At 36.7% G+C, this 15,217-nt stretch overlaps 3 protein-coding genes across 3 annotated transcripts; 1 reads left to right on the top strand and 2 right to left on the bottom strand.

Moving 5' to 3' along the window:
* Positions 1-3,754: 3,754 nt before the first annotated feature.
* LOC117315147 lies at positions 3,755-4,408 on the bottom strand. Its single transcript, XM_033869292.1, has one exon. The coding sequence runs from the start codon at positions 4,406-4,408 to the stop codon at positions 3,755-3,757; it is 654 nt and encodes a 217-aa protein (XP_033725183.1).
* Positions 4,409-4,478: 70 nt separating this feature from the next.
* On the bottom strand, positions 4,479-5,285 carry LOC117315146 (uncharacterized protein K02A2.6-like). The gene has a single exon (XM_033869291.1). The coding sequence runs from the start codon at positions 5,283-5,285 to the stop codon at positions 4,479-4,481; it is 807 nt and encodes a 268-aa protein (XP_033725182.1).
* Positions 5,286-6,843: 1,558 nt separating this feature from the next.
* Positions 6,844-8,140, top strand: LOC117315366. The gene has a single exon (XM_033869521.1). The coding sequence runs from the start codon at positions 7,244-7,246 to the stop codon at positions 8,057-8,059; it is 816 nt and encodes a 271-aa protein (XP_033725412.1). The 5' UTR covers positions 6,844-7,243; the 3' UTR covers positions 8,060-8,140.
* The last annotated feature ends 7,077 nt before the right edge of the window (positions 8,141-15,217 follow it).

The raw sequence follows: 15,217 nt of genomic DNA, 5'->3' as shown, positions 1-15,217 counted from the left end.
TTGTACAAATAAGTGTGCTGACCCCCCAGGGGCCTGAGGGGCGGGGCCAAATGAGGTCAATTGGGCTATATTGATACAAGAGGCCCAGGGGCCTTAATGGTCATCTGACTATCAATTGAAAGTACATCATACCACTATGGAAAACAGTTACCGTAAAAACCTGTGTAATTTGCAATTATCTTAAAATATGGCTGCATAGGTTGGTATGTTGAAGGTGCTTTGAACCGAATGAAATAACAATAATTCATGGACTTCCTTGTTTTTAAAACTTCAGCAAATTTTTAGCCCAATCCCAGTGGTAGCAGTTAAGAATATTAAATTGTTTTTTTGAGATGGCAGTTGTAGCAGTTATCTTAGATTTAGAGCAAACATGAAAAATAACGAGGACGCTGAGGATCAGCATTGGATAATCTATATTGGTGAAATGAAAGGTTCTTCTGTTCTATGTTGTAAAGGGCAGTTCTTCTTTTCAATAAACAGTAAGGTATCAAAGCTGAAATGAAATGGAAGACATGGATTATCCTTACACAGTAAAGGTTAAAATAATCTCTACCGGGGTATATTATGATGGCAGTTTAACTGTAGATTTTGGTGTGTATTTCATTAATAGTAGGCACAAACTTCCATATAGACTGGATATCTTCAAAAGATATGACATGTTTGGATGTCTGAATGAAGGCCCTGTAACGGTTGGGAATAATGTTAAATAATGAAGCCTAATCTAGAATGGCAATTTATCCAATGGTTTGTCTTGTAATCGGTGGTGAAATATAATTTGTTAAAGCAAAGACAAAGATCCCTTCAGTATTTTAAGAACTAGTGATGACAAATGGAAAATGTCAAATTTTAACGGGGGTGTCTTCGGATCACTTAAAAAATAGTAATATATATATGGTCAACTGCAAATAATGAGGAACCTGCATGTGGAATTTGTTGAAGATATGAAGACTTTTGAGGAATTGGTGAGAACAAACTTCAAATGTAACTAGAGTAATGCATGGGCAGAACAATTTATGTCTGCATATGCAAAAGTATTAATACCCGTTATATAAATGCTTCCTTGTCTATATGTCATATCATTATTGTTTAATACTATGATAAATTATAAGTTTGGAATAGTATTTTAGTTCACTACTTTGTACATTAAAACAGTTGTTTGAATGTGATTTATCTCCCTTTGCCTAAGCATGATTTTCAACACTTACCGTTTATGCACACTTGGATAATGTTTAAGTTATGCTGCGGAAACAAAAGTGTATACATAATGCCTATATTTGGCAAATATCAAATAGTATTGTTAAGGTGATCCAAGATAATAAAAACTGTATTACATGTTGAACGTAATTGCATTTGGTAGTTATTATGCTAAATTTCAACGGGTTTTTTTTTGGCAAAAACAAATTAAATCTTTCCATTTTTAGCGAAAAAGAGCGCACAAATGTTCATATTCAAGTAAACAGTAACTAATCAAACACAATATCGAAATTAACAATTATCAAATGATATGTTAAGAAGTTATGCTGTGGAAAGTGAAGGTTGTATACTTAATGCACTTATTTGGGGGGAAATGCATGCAATACCATTACAGAAAAAGTTAAAACTTTACAACAAAACCTGTATCATATGTTAAAAAAATTTGCAGTAACTGTTGTATATTTGTACAAGATGTGGACAAGAATGCACGTTCTGCAAGCAGATCTATCTTTATCCTATTAAAGTTTGTTTTCTCTCATTAGTATCAAGCAAAGAAACTATAGATGAGCATTTTGTTTTAAAATTAAGCAGGCTGCAAAAACAGTGGAAAATAATTACATGGGAAATAGGTCACTTTAAATATATGACATTAAATGAACCAAATGTCAAGTAATGGGGATAACTAATTATTAGTATCTTGGTACAGATAACATGCACCCAATTTTCAGAGCTATCATAGTAAAAATAAAATATCAATTATCAGTGATAGGTACCAGAATGTTTAATATTGGCATTGATTTTAAAGTTCGGCTAGAATACATATATGCACGAGTCCTGCATTGTTTAATCGGCTAATTTTACTGAAGTTGGTGCTGTAGTAGTGGCTGTTGGTATGGATAGCGTTATGGAGAAGATAGGTTCTTCAAATTCATCTGGATCAGTGACATTGACTGAATCTGGAATATCCAGGAACTGGTCAGGAACTATGCCAGTGATTGAAAATGTTGTCTGGTGATTCTGCAGTTTGACTTTTAACGAAGTCGATTTTGAAGCTGCGTTGACAAGTTGACGCGTGTTGCAGTTGATGCATTTGTAGGAGGGCGTTGAAGGCTTGTCAATTTTTTGTAGCAGTTCTTACAAACATACGCAATATAGACGGAGAGACACTCTGGGATGCCTTCTACTTGAACTGAATTGTCATCAACCTCGACAATGTCCAGGAGTTCTTCTACATTTATTGTGCTTCTGGGTGATGTAGACAGGATTTTTCGGTGTCGAAATCCTTCACCGCTAAATCGTCATGAGGTAAGATGAACCGGTTGTAAGTTGCATAGTATGATTGTCCCATAGGGACAGTCTGCTGGATTTTGTTGAATCAGCAATTACTGCATTTCGCAGCAAGATTTGCCGACCAGACTTGGTTGTTTTTCGTGTCTGCTGAACTGTCAAGGGTGATAACTTTACATCTGATTGTGACCTGGGGAAACAAACATTATGGAAGGTCATAGAAAAAAATGGATGAATATAGATCATAATAATACAGACAAAAATACAATCAGAACAACTAACAATGATCTGTCTGAAACTTCCAACATAAGGCTAGGGGGTGGGGTTCGGCCCCATCATTTGTATACATTTGAATCCCAGCCACCTACGGATACTGCCACTGAAATATCAATGTCATGCATTGCTTAGGTCCAGAGAAGAAGTTAATATCAATTTTGCAAAATGGGCCCCTTTTCACAAGGAGACTTAACACGAACATACCGCAGCTTCCCAAAACACACATGCGCACTCACCACACGCATACATGTCGCACGCACGGGAGGCCGTCCTTTTTGCCCCGCTTTAAAGACCCTTCTTTTGTTCCCGTCATATTTCATTACTTAAAAGGGTTTGACGATCACATTTTATGTGAAGCTGTAGGTTTATTTAAAGATCACAACATTACATGTATACCCAACAACATGGAAAAATACATTTCGTTTAGTATGGATGATCTACGTGTTATGTTCCCAGGGGGATTATTAATAAGAGGAATCCAAGAAGGAAACTGTCTGGCTCTCATAATCAACACAACACGTGGAGTCCATATTGTCGAACTACTTTTATTAATCAAACAGTGCGTATTCATACGCGAGGCGTGTATAACATAATAACCGTATATCCGGAATGGACTATTTATATAATTAGCGTGGCTAACTGGCTATTCAAATACACAACACTCCTCCCCCTTTTCGATTTAACAATTACTTTTGTGATATAAATGTCTCTGAGATATAACTTGGAATATAAATGTCTCTGAGATATAACTTGGAATATAAATGTCTCTGAGATATTACTTGGAGAATCTTGACTAGATTACAACTATGGATTTTTCTTTTACTGTTCATAACATACGAATATTAATTACTTTGATAAGAGTATTAACTTTAACTTTAACATCTAAACAAACTAAAACAAAAACTTATGATTTAGTAGAACCTATTTGGCCCTTATTGACACACAGGGATTATTATGCCCTTGCACAGTGTTGTCAATAACATATCACTAAAATTAATTAAAGGTTCAATTTCACTGGAGCTCGTGAATGTTCTCTCTTTGGATAGCGTCGTGGAGCAACACTTACACATGGGGATGATTTGGAAATGATTGTCTGTTTTTGCTTATGTGTAGGCATCACAGGTACCACTTCCTCCTTCCCGTCAGAAATAGTTGCTTTATCAGATGACTGATGAGTCGATGATACTTCCGGTGTAATAGGACCGACTTCCGGTTCCGGTAAGTTTATTGTAGTGACATCCGTCTCTGATGGTTTTACAGTACAAGCACGAAGCTGGTCTGTATGACGTCTCCATAGAGTTCCTGTTCCAGTGTCAATAGTGTAGGACAGAGGTCCTGTTTTGGTGTGGATAGATGCAGGAATCCACTTCCTGTCTGACGAACGATAATCGCGTACCATCACACTTTGGCCTTTAGAAAACTGTCGGACAGTTTCTCCTGTGTGACGCGACAATTTCATGCGGTCTTGTCCGTATGATACCCTAGCTGACAAATCGAGTTTCATAATGTCGAGCCGTGTCCTTATATTTCGGCCTAAGAGCAACTTAGCGGGTGTCTCATTCGTCATAGCATGTGGTGTTGATCTGTACTTGCATAGAAATACACTCATTTTTTGCTGTAATGTACGTTTTTCATCCTTTGCGTTTTTCATGGCTTGTTTGAAGGTTTGGACGAAACGTTCCGCTTGTCCGTTCGTACGCGGATGATATGGTGATGATGTACTATGTCGAATACCATTCTGCTTCATAAATTAACTGAGGTCCGTTATCTGAGACTAATTGCTCAGGAATACCATGACGAGCAAATAAATTGCGTAGTAACTCGATGGTGAGCGTGGTTGTAGTGGATCTCATGGTGAATACCTCAGGCCATTTGGAATGCGCATCAATAACTATTAAAAACATGAAGTTCATGAAAGGCCCTGCGAAATCAACATGTATCCGTTGCCATGGGTTGGAAGGCCACTCCCAAGGGTGTACTGGTGCAGATTTCGGCATGTGTCCCGATCGTTGACATCCTAGACATGAACTACACAACTGTTCAATTTGTTTATCAATGTTTGGCCACCAAACATAGGATCTCGCAACAGATTTCATCCGGACCACTCCTGGATGTCCATCGTGTAGTTCTGTAAGAACTCTTTCCTGTAGGCCACTTGGTATTATTACACGGTTACCCCATACTATACAACCTTGATGTACGGAAAGTTCATCCTGTCGATTTATGTAAGGTATGATATCAGGGTCATCTGTTTTCTTCAATGTTCCCAACATTAACATGTCGTACACTCGAGATAACGTGGAATCTCGAGATGTCTCATGACGAATTTGTGCACTAGTTACAGGTAGTGTTTCGATCTGTGCAGTGTAGAAAAGGTCCACAGGGTCCGTAGCTCCGTCTGAACTACCTTTCAATGGAAGCCGCGAAAGCGCGTCCGCGTTACAATGCTTTGTAGTGTTTTTGTACTCGATATCATAGGAATGTTCCGACAAAAACACAGCATATCGTTGAAGCCTGGCAGCTGTCATGGCTGGTATGGCAAAAATGCTTTGTCATTATGTGATCGTTGGAGTTCAACTGCGTCCTTCCCTGCCGTTTCCATGGCAACCGAAGTCTGAATAGCAGTGTCTAATGTTAGTGTCGTTTCAGCTAGAAGTTTACGTTGAATAGCTTCCTGGCGTAAACCACAAACTAGGCGATCCCTTATTGTGATCTGGAGGGTATCTCCAAAATTACAATGAATTGATAACTTGCGTAATTCTGCTACATAAGTCATAACATCTTCACCAGGGCGCTGTTCTCTCTTATGAAAGCGAAACCTCTCCGCTATCTCGGATGGTTTGGGATTTAAATGTTTATCTAGCAGGGCTATAATATCATCGTATCCCGTATCTAATGGTTTAGCTGGGGCCAGTAGATTCTTCAGCAACCCATACGTTTTAGGACCAATCAAACTAAGCAGCGAGGCCACTTTGATTTCTGGTTTGACGCCATTTGCAATAAAACACACCTCGACCCGTTCGGTGTATGACTCCCAACTTTCGATCGATTCATCAAAAATACCGACCTTTCCAACGCCTCCTTTAGCCATTGTGTTTTGCAGGTTCGTTTGTTCCTCGTCGCCAATTTGTGTTATGTTCCCAGGGGGATTATTAATAAGAGGAATCCAAGAAGGAAACTGTCTGGCTCTCATAATCAACACAACACGTGGAGTCCATATTGTCGAACTACTTTTATTAATCAAACAGTGCGTATTCATACGCGAGGCGTGTATAACATAATAACCGTAGATCCGGAATGGACTATTTATATAATTAGCGTGGCTAACTGGCTATTCAAATACACAACACTACGCTTCATCGACTCCTTTCAATTCATGTCTCAAAGCTTGGAATGTCTTACCGAAAACCTTGCAAAAGAAGGGTTGACTAAATTCAAATATTTTGCAAATGAATATGACAGACCGGAAGCTGAAATATTGCTCAGAAAGGGTGTTTATCCATACGAATACGTCGACTGTAGCGATAAGTTTGACGAAATGTAGTTACCACCCTTGAAATGTTTATACAGTCAATTAAGTAAATCTCACATTTCACTCCGGATGTTACTTAAGAAATAATTAACGATGATTCGTGTATTGTTGCAGGATATACAACGAGGACGAAGATATCCTACAACAATACACGAGTCAAAGTTGATTATTTCTATTCTACCATGTACTGTTTAGTTCTGAGATCGACCTCTTTCTAATCTGCCCTGCAGGTAGGGCGTAAGAATTGTACCTGCTGCCCCCATTGCATGATCTTTCTTTTCTCTTCTCTCTGATCAATGATCTAAATATACAATACGGATGCTTTTAAAAAGGACAAATTTTATCTGATTTTAACTTTAAAAATAAAACATGTTAGAATATTGTTTGGCCCTAAATGACCCTAGTTGTCGATGGGCTGTAAAACATAAACAAACAAACAAAAGTATTGCATTATTTGTTGATGAAATATACAGGCAATACAGTACTACGATCAAAAGCATCAATTATATGGCATTGATTTTGAAATTTAAAAAAAAAGGAGAAAAGAAAAAGAGGGGCCTCCGTAGGATTCGAACTCGCGTCGTGATAAAAATAAATTGAAAGACTAACCCATTAGCCCACTCGGCTATAGTAACCTTTTGTATAGTAACCTTTTGTAAAAGGGGTGAATATTAGATATATAAAATTGTAACGGCCGTGACTCACGACCGTGTATTATAGGCACGAGCGTGGGTTATTGGAAAATAATACATGGTTTTAAACCAATCAAAACTGGCATTGCATAGCAAACATGGTAGAATTCCAAATCGATCACAGTCCTTCTGAAATAAGAATTTCAATATGGCGACCAAGGCAGTACAACTACTGACGGTCCTCACTGAAATTATTGAAGAGGAGGAAGAAGAAGATATGGATGACGAAAGCAGCATGTAGGTATGTATAGCCCCCCCAGGGATGTTTAGCCCCCAGGGATGTTTAGCCCCCAGAATGTATAACCCCTTGTATTGTTCTGATGTGTATAAAAGTTGGAACCTTCCATCATATCGCCATATTTTCTCAGAAGAGAAGGATCACAACACAGCAATGTCAACTAGAGTGGTACGCTCAGAAAGCATGGAAACAAGATATGATAGAGACGAATGTAATCGGTTGATGATTGATGAGGAGGGGAAAAAACAAGACCCTGTTGCCGCCTTTGATCTTGACGAAACTCTGATTGACACAAGGCGTCCTAATGGGGATTATTGCAAACTGGACATAGGCAATGACTGTTTCGTTGTTGCCAATGAGTTTCGAGGCAGAACGCTGATTCATATCAGACTATACGATACAAGTGAAAAGGGTACCTTGTATCCTACTAAAAAAGGCGTTGCACTCAGCCCTCAACAGTGGAAAAAATTACAAATTTGGTACGCTGAAGATGTAGATCAGGCCCTTGTGAAATACCGTGAAGGCAACGGGGTGGATCTCAAGATTCATCTAGGTGGGAACAATTATGTATCACTATCGACTGGGTTTGCTCAAGTGCATATCCGGCGTTGGTTCATGCCGGACGCCAAAACAAGGGAGTTGAAACCTACACGTGCAGGTGTTGCTCTGTCCTTTGAGCAGTGGGAGAAACTGAAAGATTGTATGACCATTATGAATGAATATATCGGAGACATTCTAGACAACGTTGAGTTCTGTGAAATGGGCAGTGACCACCAAAATCAAGAGGGCGCACTTCAATGCTTTGAATGCAATCCAAATAGGATAGACGTATGTGACTGAAATTCAATATTTTCTGATATTGTTATCATCAATGTATATATACTTGTTTTTTCAATCATTGTAACACCTCATTGAAGTTACCCTCTTTCATTTGACTTTGTCTTTACTGTGTTTTTCTTACGTCATTGATCATATGTTATTTGTTTCGTTGTCGGTGGTAGGACGTAATCAACAGACACCACTTCAATGAATGCAGACAAAGTGACAGTCAATCGTACGTGCACCGTCTAGTAAACATCAAGAAATGGTGGTGTTATTATTAAATGCATTCTTTTTTCCACCTTTTTTTTTTTTTTTTTTTACAAAATATGATACAATTACAAAAAAAAAACATAAAAAAATTGATGATACTTTACATATACAATAATTACAGATTAAAAAACTTACTTAGTTGAAAGATATATATCCTTAGAATTGGTTTTTTAAATCCTCCTTGCTCAGAACACCGAATATGTACATCCTTTGAATTTTTTTTAAAATACACACGAACAGAACACAGCATACATATCCTTTTGAAACTTTTTAAAACTCCACCTGAACAGAACGCAGATACACACAAAATTGTCAAAACGTGACTCCGTTTTTTTAATACAAGAGCCGAGAATATTGTATACACGGAACAGTGTCCCATCATGTTATTTTATTTCTATTGGGATTCATTCTAATTTTGTAAACATTGTCAGCATGGGATGACAGTTTGATGGCATGCACATGTTGGCCCTGACTGACCCCCAGGGGCTGATGGGCGGGGCTAAAAAGGGCCAAATTGACTAAAACTTCAAAAATCTTCTCTACTCTCAGATATGCTGGAATCAAATACACTTCATAGATGGCTTGGTTTGAAGGTTCTTTACCAAAATTGTGAATTTCAGGACCCTGGGGTCTCAAGTTTGCCCCTGGGGTGGGGCTAAACTTTACTAAAGTTTATATAGGGAAATAACATTTTTGACTTTTATTTCTATTGGAATTCATTCTAATTTTGTAAACATTGTCACCATTGACATGTTACTATAGTTTATATAGGTAAATCACATTTTTTAATATGCATATGTTGGCCCTGACTGACCCTAGGGGCTGAGGGGAGGGGGGGGGGGGGGGCAAAAAGGGTCAATTAAATAAACTGAAATAATTCAAATCTCAGGTGACCGTTAAGGCCCATGGGCCTCTTGTTCGTTTTCACAGTATTTTAAAATTACCTTTCCTTTTCAATATGTAATGATATTAATTTGATAGAAAAATATTTGAAGAGTTTACATGAGTACAATACTGTATTTCAAATTACCTTGGTGGATCATCCAAAACTTAATAGACTAAGCAGGGTTGAAGGTAGCCTGCCTGTCTGTACAACATGTGAATAAGATCATCAACCAACGCTGTAACTAACCAACAAGTGTTAAAAATTGAAAATAATGCATACCTGTCAACTTATATCTTTTTGCACTGGAATGATTTAGTAAAGACTCAAATTATAAAGTAAGGTAATTTGTCTTCTTAAAGACATTTCAATCACAGTTTTGGTTGACTGGTGAATGTAAAATTTGAATATCCTAATTAAAAAACAAAAAATGATCAATTGAAGTAATTCTGAAATTAAGCGAGACTCTACAAAATTAAAATATGTTGACAGATATGTATGACATTTTTAAAACAACAAGTTAAAAGGTAGATCAATTTTCAACACCATTTATTAGATTCTTATTTGTCAATACTACTGCATGGGAATTCACATATTTTTTTGTTGTGAGAAATTAATTCTTATGATATTTGTGAAATGATACAAAATCATAATAAATGAAAGCCTTGCACTTGATCTTGATTTACAATGACGACTTAAATCCACCGGTACTAGGCCTAATCACGAGTGATCTTTCGTATATACTTTATATAGTATAGAGCATTCAGGATACAGATGTTCGTATATGGCTCGCTGTAACTGCCGCTCTGACTTATACATAAATATATATGTATATAGACAAATTAGACATTGGGTTATTGAACTATTTGTCGATTAAACACATCAGTTTAATCTAGAAAGCATGCGTGTCCGATGTGTCTTGTTTCAATAAAGACACGTTTTCTGACGAATGTTGCTACGAAGTAAAACTATAAACTGTACCAGCAAAACAGAAGCGTCAGTTATTCTAAAAGAACCGAATGTTTTGCTCTAATCACCTGCATCTCTGGCCGAGGACGCAGTAGGCCTAAAGAAGTCAAAACTCTTTTTTTTTCTTTGTGCTTGGCTCCATTTTTCTCGATCGATCCGTGTCAATTTGGTGTTTGTTTCGATCGCGTTTACATGTGCCTTAATTTCAAGCGCGGTATTGATCTTGAGCATACGAAATGAAAGTAGAAACGAAAGCAGGACTGTGTGTGTTCCGATCGCTGTTCCGATCTGCTCTTGTCGATTGGTAAACTGATTATCTTTGTTTTGTTGATATTATTAAATTATATGTATTGTTGAACTTCCGATTTTAGCCGGTACCAAGCCCAATTTCAGCCGGTAAAAAGTACCGGGTACCGGCCGATTTTGAGACCCGATATTAGGCCAGTTGTGTACTGGAATGAAGAACTAGAAAATTTATTGACAGGAAGAAACTTAGCCTCACTAATATTTGAATAAAGTGGTTATCAATATTTGAATCAAGTGGTTATCAGCATAGTATCTGCAGAAATAACCTAAATCAACTTCAAAGTTGCTGTAGTGCCAGGTGAGCGATACAGGCCCATTGGGCCTCTTGTTATATCACAAATGAAATCTCTCAAGAAATCATCCTATTATAGACATTACATTTGAAATCAACCAATTTTGGCTATTACATGTGAAATATCCTATGAAATAATCATATTTTAGCTATTTCATGTGAAATCCCTCATGAAATCATCCTTTTTTGGATATTGCATGTGAAATCCCCCATGATTTCATGGATATTTCACATGTAATAGCCAAAATAGGATTATTTCATGGGAGATTTATCATAACGAAATTGAATGAAAACTAGGCTGGCTAGCTTTGAAAAACGTAGATCTCAAACGGTTTGTTAGCATCAGGCTATTGTGTATAATATCATTATTACGGGGTGCTATTCTATACAAAAGGATAGTTTTGTTGAATGAGAAAACAATGTCTCACATGCCTAGTTCACTGTTGATAAATTCTAATAAAGGTATTATGTATTAGCCTACTCCGGTGTGTTTTTGTTTTAATTTTGACCCAAACAATTTAAAAGTTAGAACAAGGACACTGACTCTATGAAAAAATCTGATCTGGATATAAATTTGTGCCAGACTAGTGCCTTTGAGCTACAAGCACATATATCAAATATTGTCATCTTTTAAATTCCATGTCAAAAATGGCTCCTTAGCCTGTGTCTAATCAAAATCTTAACAAAATCCAAGGAATCACAAGTGTTTTCGTTTTCGTGTAAAGTATATTTAAGACACAGGTTAAGCAGCCAGTTTTGACAAGTGAAGATGCATGGAGGTTATTGACCATTGCCTGTTAATGATGATCACATTTGTACAACTGGTCAAAAGCTTCACCAGTGCCTTTTTGTCAAATTAAAACTTCAAGGGTTGTAGAGTTTTAATATTTGCTTGATTGGACATCTGCACACAGGACATGATGTTAGTACATTAGCACAGGATAAACAAGCCAGCATGTGGCCACAGTTTACAAAAGCACATTCTACTTTCTTTTCATCTTCCATACATATCTTGCAGCAATCATTATCTGTAAAATAAGATATGTAGTGAGTAACATACATACTTCTTGTAAGAACTACATGTACATTAAGGTATATATGAATTACAATGAAACCTGTTGTACAGATACCTAAAACATTTTTCAAAATGGCTTAAATTTTCTAAAATTTTCTAGAATGAATCAATTGAATAAAACCTGACAAGATAGCGATGGCATTGATCTGCAGGTGTAAAGCAAGAAAAGGTCAAATGCAGTTTGGCCAAATTGCACACACATACGGAAAACTTTAATCAAGAAAAAATGACAACCAGATTTAGGTTATTTTTTGCTTCACAATTTGACCAAATATGTTTGATTCCTTATACAGTAAAGTAAATTTAACAGGCCAAATTAAGATGGTGGTAAGACAATAAGTTTTCTGGCAACAACACATGCCTTATTTATCATATGTAGGTCATAAGATAAATGCATATCCTGTCATTTATTTCTTGTCAGCATTATTAGCATTCTTAAGTAATCCTAAAAAGCCACCAAAATTTCCATTCTCTCTCTATGCATTTGTTCTCTTCTCTCACACTCATCTAAATGTCTCTTTTGTTGTGTTACTATAAAATGTTTCAACACTTCAACAACTTCATTTGGCCTTTTTCGTTTTGGTTTTGGCTCATTTTCTGTTTTGCTACTTTTAGGAGTTACAGCTACATTTTCACTTTTGGCCGAGTCAGAATCCGAATCATTTTCGATTAAACTGGCCGTATGCGTATGTTCAACTGCTGTGTTGGCTTTCCGGGGAATGCTTTCAGATGATACAACATATAATTGTGAAACATTAGGCTTTTCAGACATGAAAACTAATTCTGACTCATAAGGTTGTTGTTTTGGATTATTCCCGGACTTTTGGTTATGATCATGTACACTTTTCAATCCCCTCAACAGGGTCTTCCATCCTCACTCACACTGACTACTTGTAATGTTATACCCCTTTTCCTGTAATAGTTTGCTTATTTGCATCCAAACAGCTTTCTTTCTTAACCGCCTAGTGTTCATTAAATCCATACGTTGCTTGTACTCTTCTATCAAAAGCAATATGGCAGGACGTGTCCAAAACATACCTTCTTCAGTACCGACACTGGCACTGCTGGTACTGGTGGAAGCTGTTTGTTCTTCTGCTGCAGAGAAAAGGATATAACAATTTATTTTTATTGTAAAAATAAATGTATTTAATTACCACATTTCATAGTAATTCAAACAACTAAATGATTCTAGTACATCAGTAACTCTACAACTCAACAACATTACAGACTGGACATTACTTTATAAACAAGTAATGCCTCAGAGCACAGGACTTTTCTTGTCTACACAAATGCAATTTCTGTTGAAAAGGGGCAAACATCTAATGTGATACATATACCAAATGTTAAAGGAATTGACAGAAATACAATAACTAAGGGACTAACCTACAATATTAACAGCGACCACATATAAGAACGTTTTTCTTGCAATTGTACATGTTACATGTCAAATGATGGGGGGTGAGGGGGGGGGGGGATTATTGCTCAGAAACACATCATTTAAAATTAAGTGTATTGAAGTATTATTCTGTGTACACTCCACACAAGTTTCAGCAGGTTTTTTAATAATGACCATTTGCTGATATTGGACAATAAAAGGGGCATAATTCCGCCAAATAATGTCAAAATATGACATGATGCCACATCGTATGAATTTGATGAAAAATAACGGAGTAAATGTCGAAGTCACAACAAAACGTCAGAATTCTCTTTCTCATTGCATGTTTGTCAATTGTATACATGTACAGCTCTGCTGTAGAGGTTAAATTTTAAATGGATGTACACACATAAACATCAATAACAACAAATAAAATGCCCTATACAAATAAAATCATCAAATACTTATGACTGCGGCAATATGCTTCAATATGCTTCATGGTGCTTCAATAAAGTCACCACTTCAGTCTTTGCAAATTCCCATTTAATGATTCATTTTTTCCACTGTAAATTTTACTGTATAAGCATAATACATTGTATATATATATTATAATATTTTACCTTTTGCACATGAATGCTGTGCGAAAATGTCAGTAGTATATACAGGAGGCCGTTGCCCCGGACGCTATTTCTAAAACTGGTTGCTAAGGAAAGTCACGTGACCGGAACTATCCTTTAATGCATTAATGACTACCGGAAGTCATGTGATTAAGACAAGGTGAAGTAGTGAATGGATAGAGCGTGACATTAAAATGCCTCGAGAGTAGAAAGTTGTTATTGTTATGATTGTAATGTGATGCTAGATTGATTTGAATACAGATTCCGTCGTGACTGTAGATAGAAGGAGAAGATTTGTTTTGATTACTGTGAAACAGACAAGACGAGAGTTAATTAAGTGTCGGTCAAGCTTGTGTAATACCTTGGTTATTAAACGACCTTTTATTTATTAGAGCACGACTCTGTACATAGTCCATGGCAGGTTTTATGCTTCATTAATTTCGTGTAATGGAGCTTTCCTATGTCGATCGTTGTTGTTACATTAAAGACAGGATCACTGTCGTAGATAATAAAGACAACCTGGTCGCTAAGGAAAGTCGTGTGAGCGGAACTGTCCTACAATACATGAATTGCATACGGAATTAATTTGATTGAGACATAGCGAGAAGTAGTGGATAGATATTTTAAAACTGCCCCGAGAGTAGAAAATTGTTATTGTTATGATTGTAATGTGTTGCTAGATTGATTTGAAGACAGATTCCGTCGTGACTGTAGATAGAAGTAGAAAAATTGTTTTCATGACTATAAAACAGTGAAGACATGTGATCGTAACTGTCTTATAATACACGAATTACTAACTAAGTCGCGTGATTGAGACAAGGTGAAGTAGTGAACAGACAAGTAGAAAGTTGACATCACAGCGTATAGGTGATATACAATTCCGTTGAACTAAGAAACGTTGAAACAATAATGGCACAAGAACAGAGAGTCAAAAGAATTCTACTGGAAAAGAAGGAGGAAATCAACGAAAGACGTTTAGAAGCGAAGAAGCGAAGAGTGAATAGTCTTGAAAAGAAGAGGAGCGAGTTAGAGGGAAAAAGCCGTGATTTGAGAGAGAAAATGAAACAGGTACTTATATAATATGATAACTATGCGTGTATATTGATTATAACATTCATAATATTTTCATACATTACTGAAAACTAAACGTATCGTGTTTGTTTCACAGGATATGGAAGACTATCGGAAGATGATTGATGAAATAGATGAAGTCAGAGCAGCTGCCGGTAAGTTAAATGTAAGCAATTATTCCGTTGTAATGTAATCTGATTTGATAGTAAAACATAAACAGGATACATGTTTTAATTGGCTCTTAATAACGAAATGTCGTTTCTCTGTCTCAGGAAAAGAAGGGAGACGAAGAGGAAGTAGAGTATCCTCACACAAAGG

Source organism: Pecten maximus, chromosome 17, assembly GCF_902652985.1.
Source record: "Pecten maximus chromosome 17, xPecMax1.1, whole genome shotgun sequence".
Lineage (NCBI taxonomy): Eukaryota > Metazoa > Mollusca > Bivalvia > Pectinida > Pectinidae > Pecten > Pecten maximus.
Note: the sequence above shows the minus strand (reverse complement) of the source record. Positions and strands in the feature narration are given on the sequence as shown.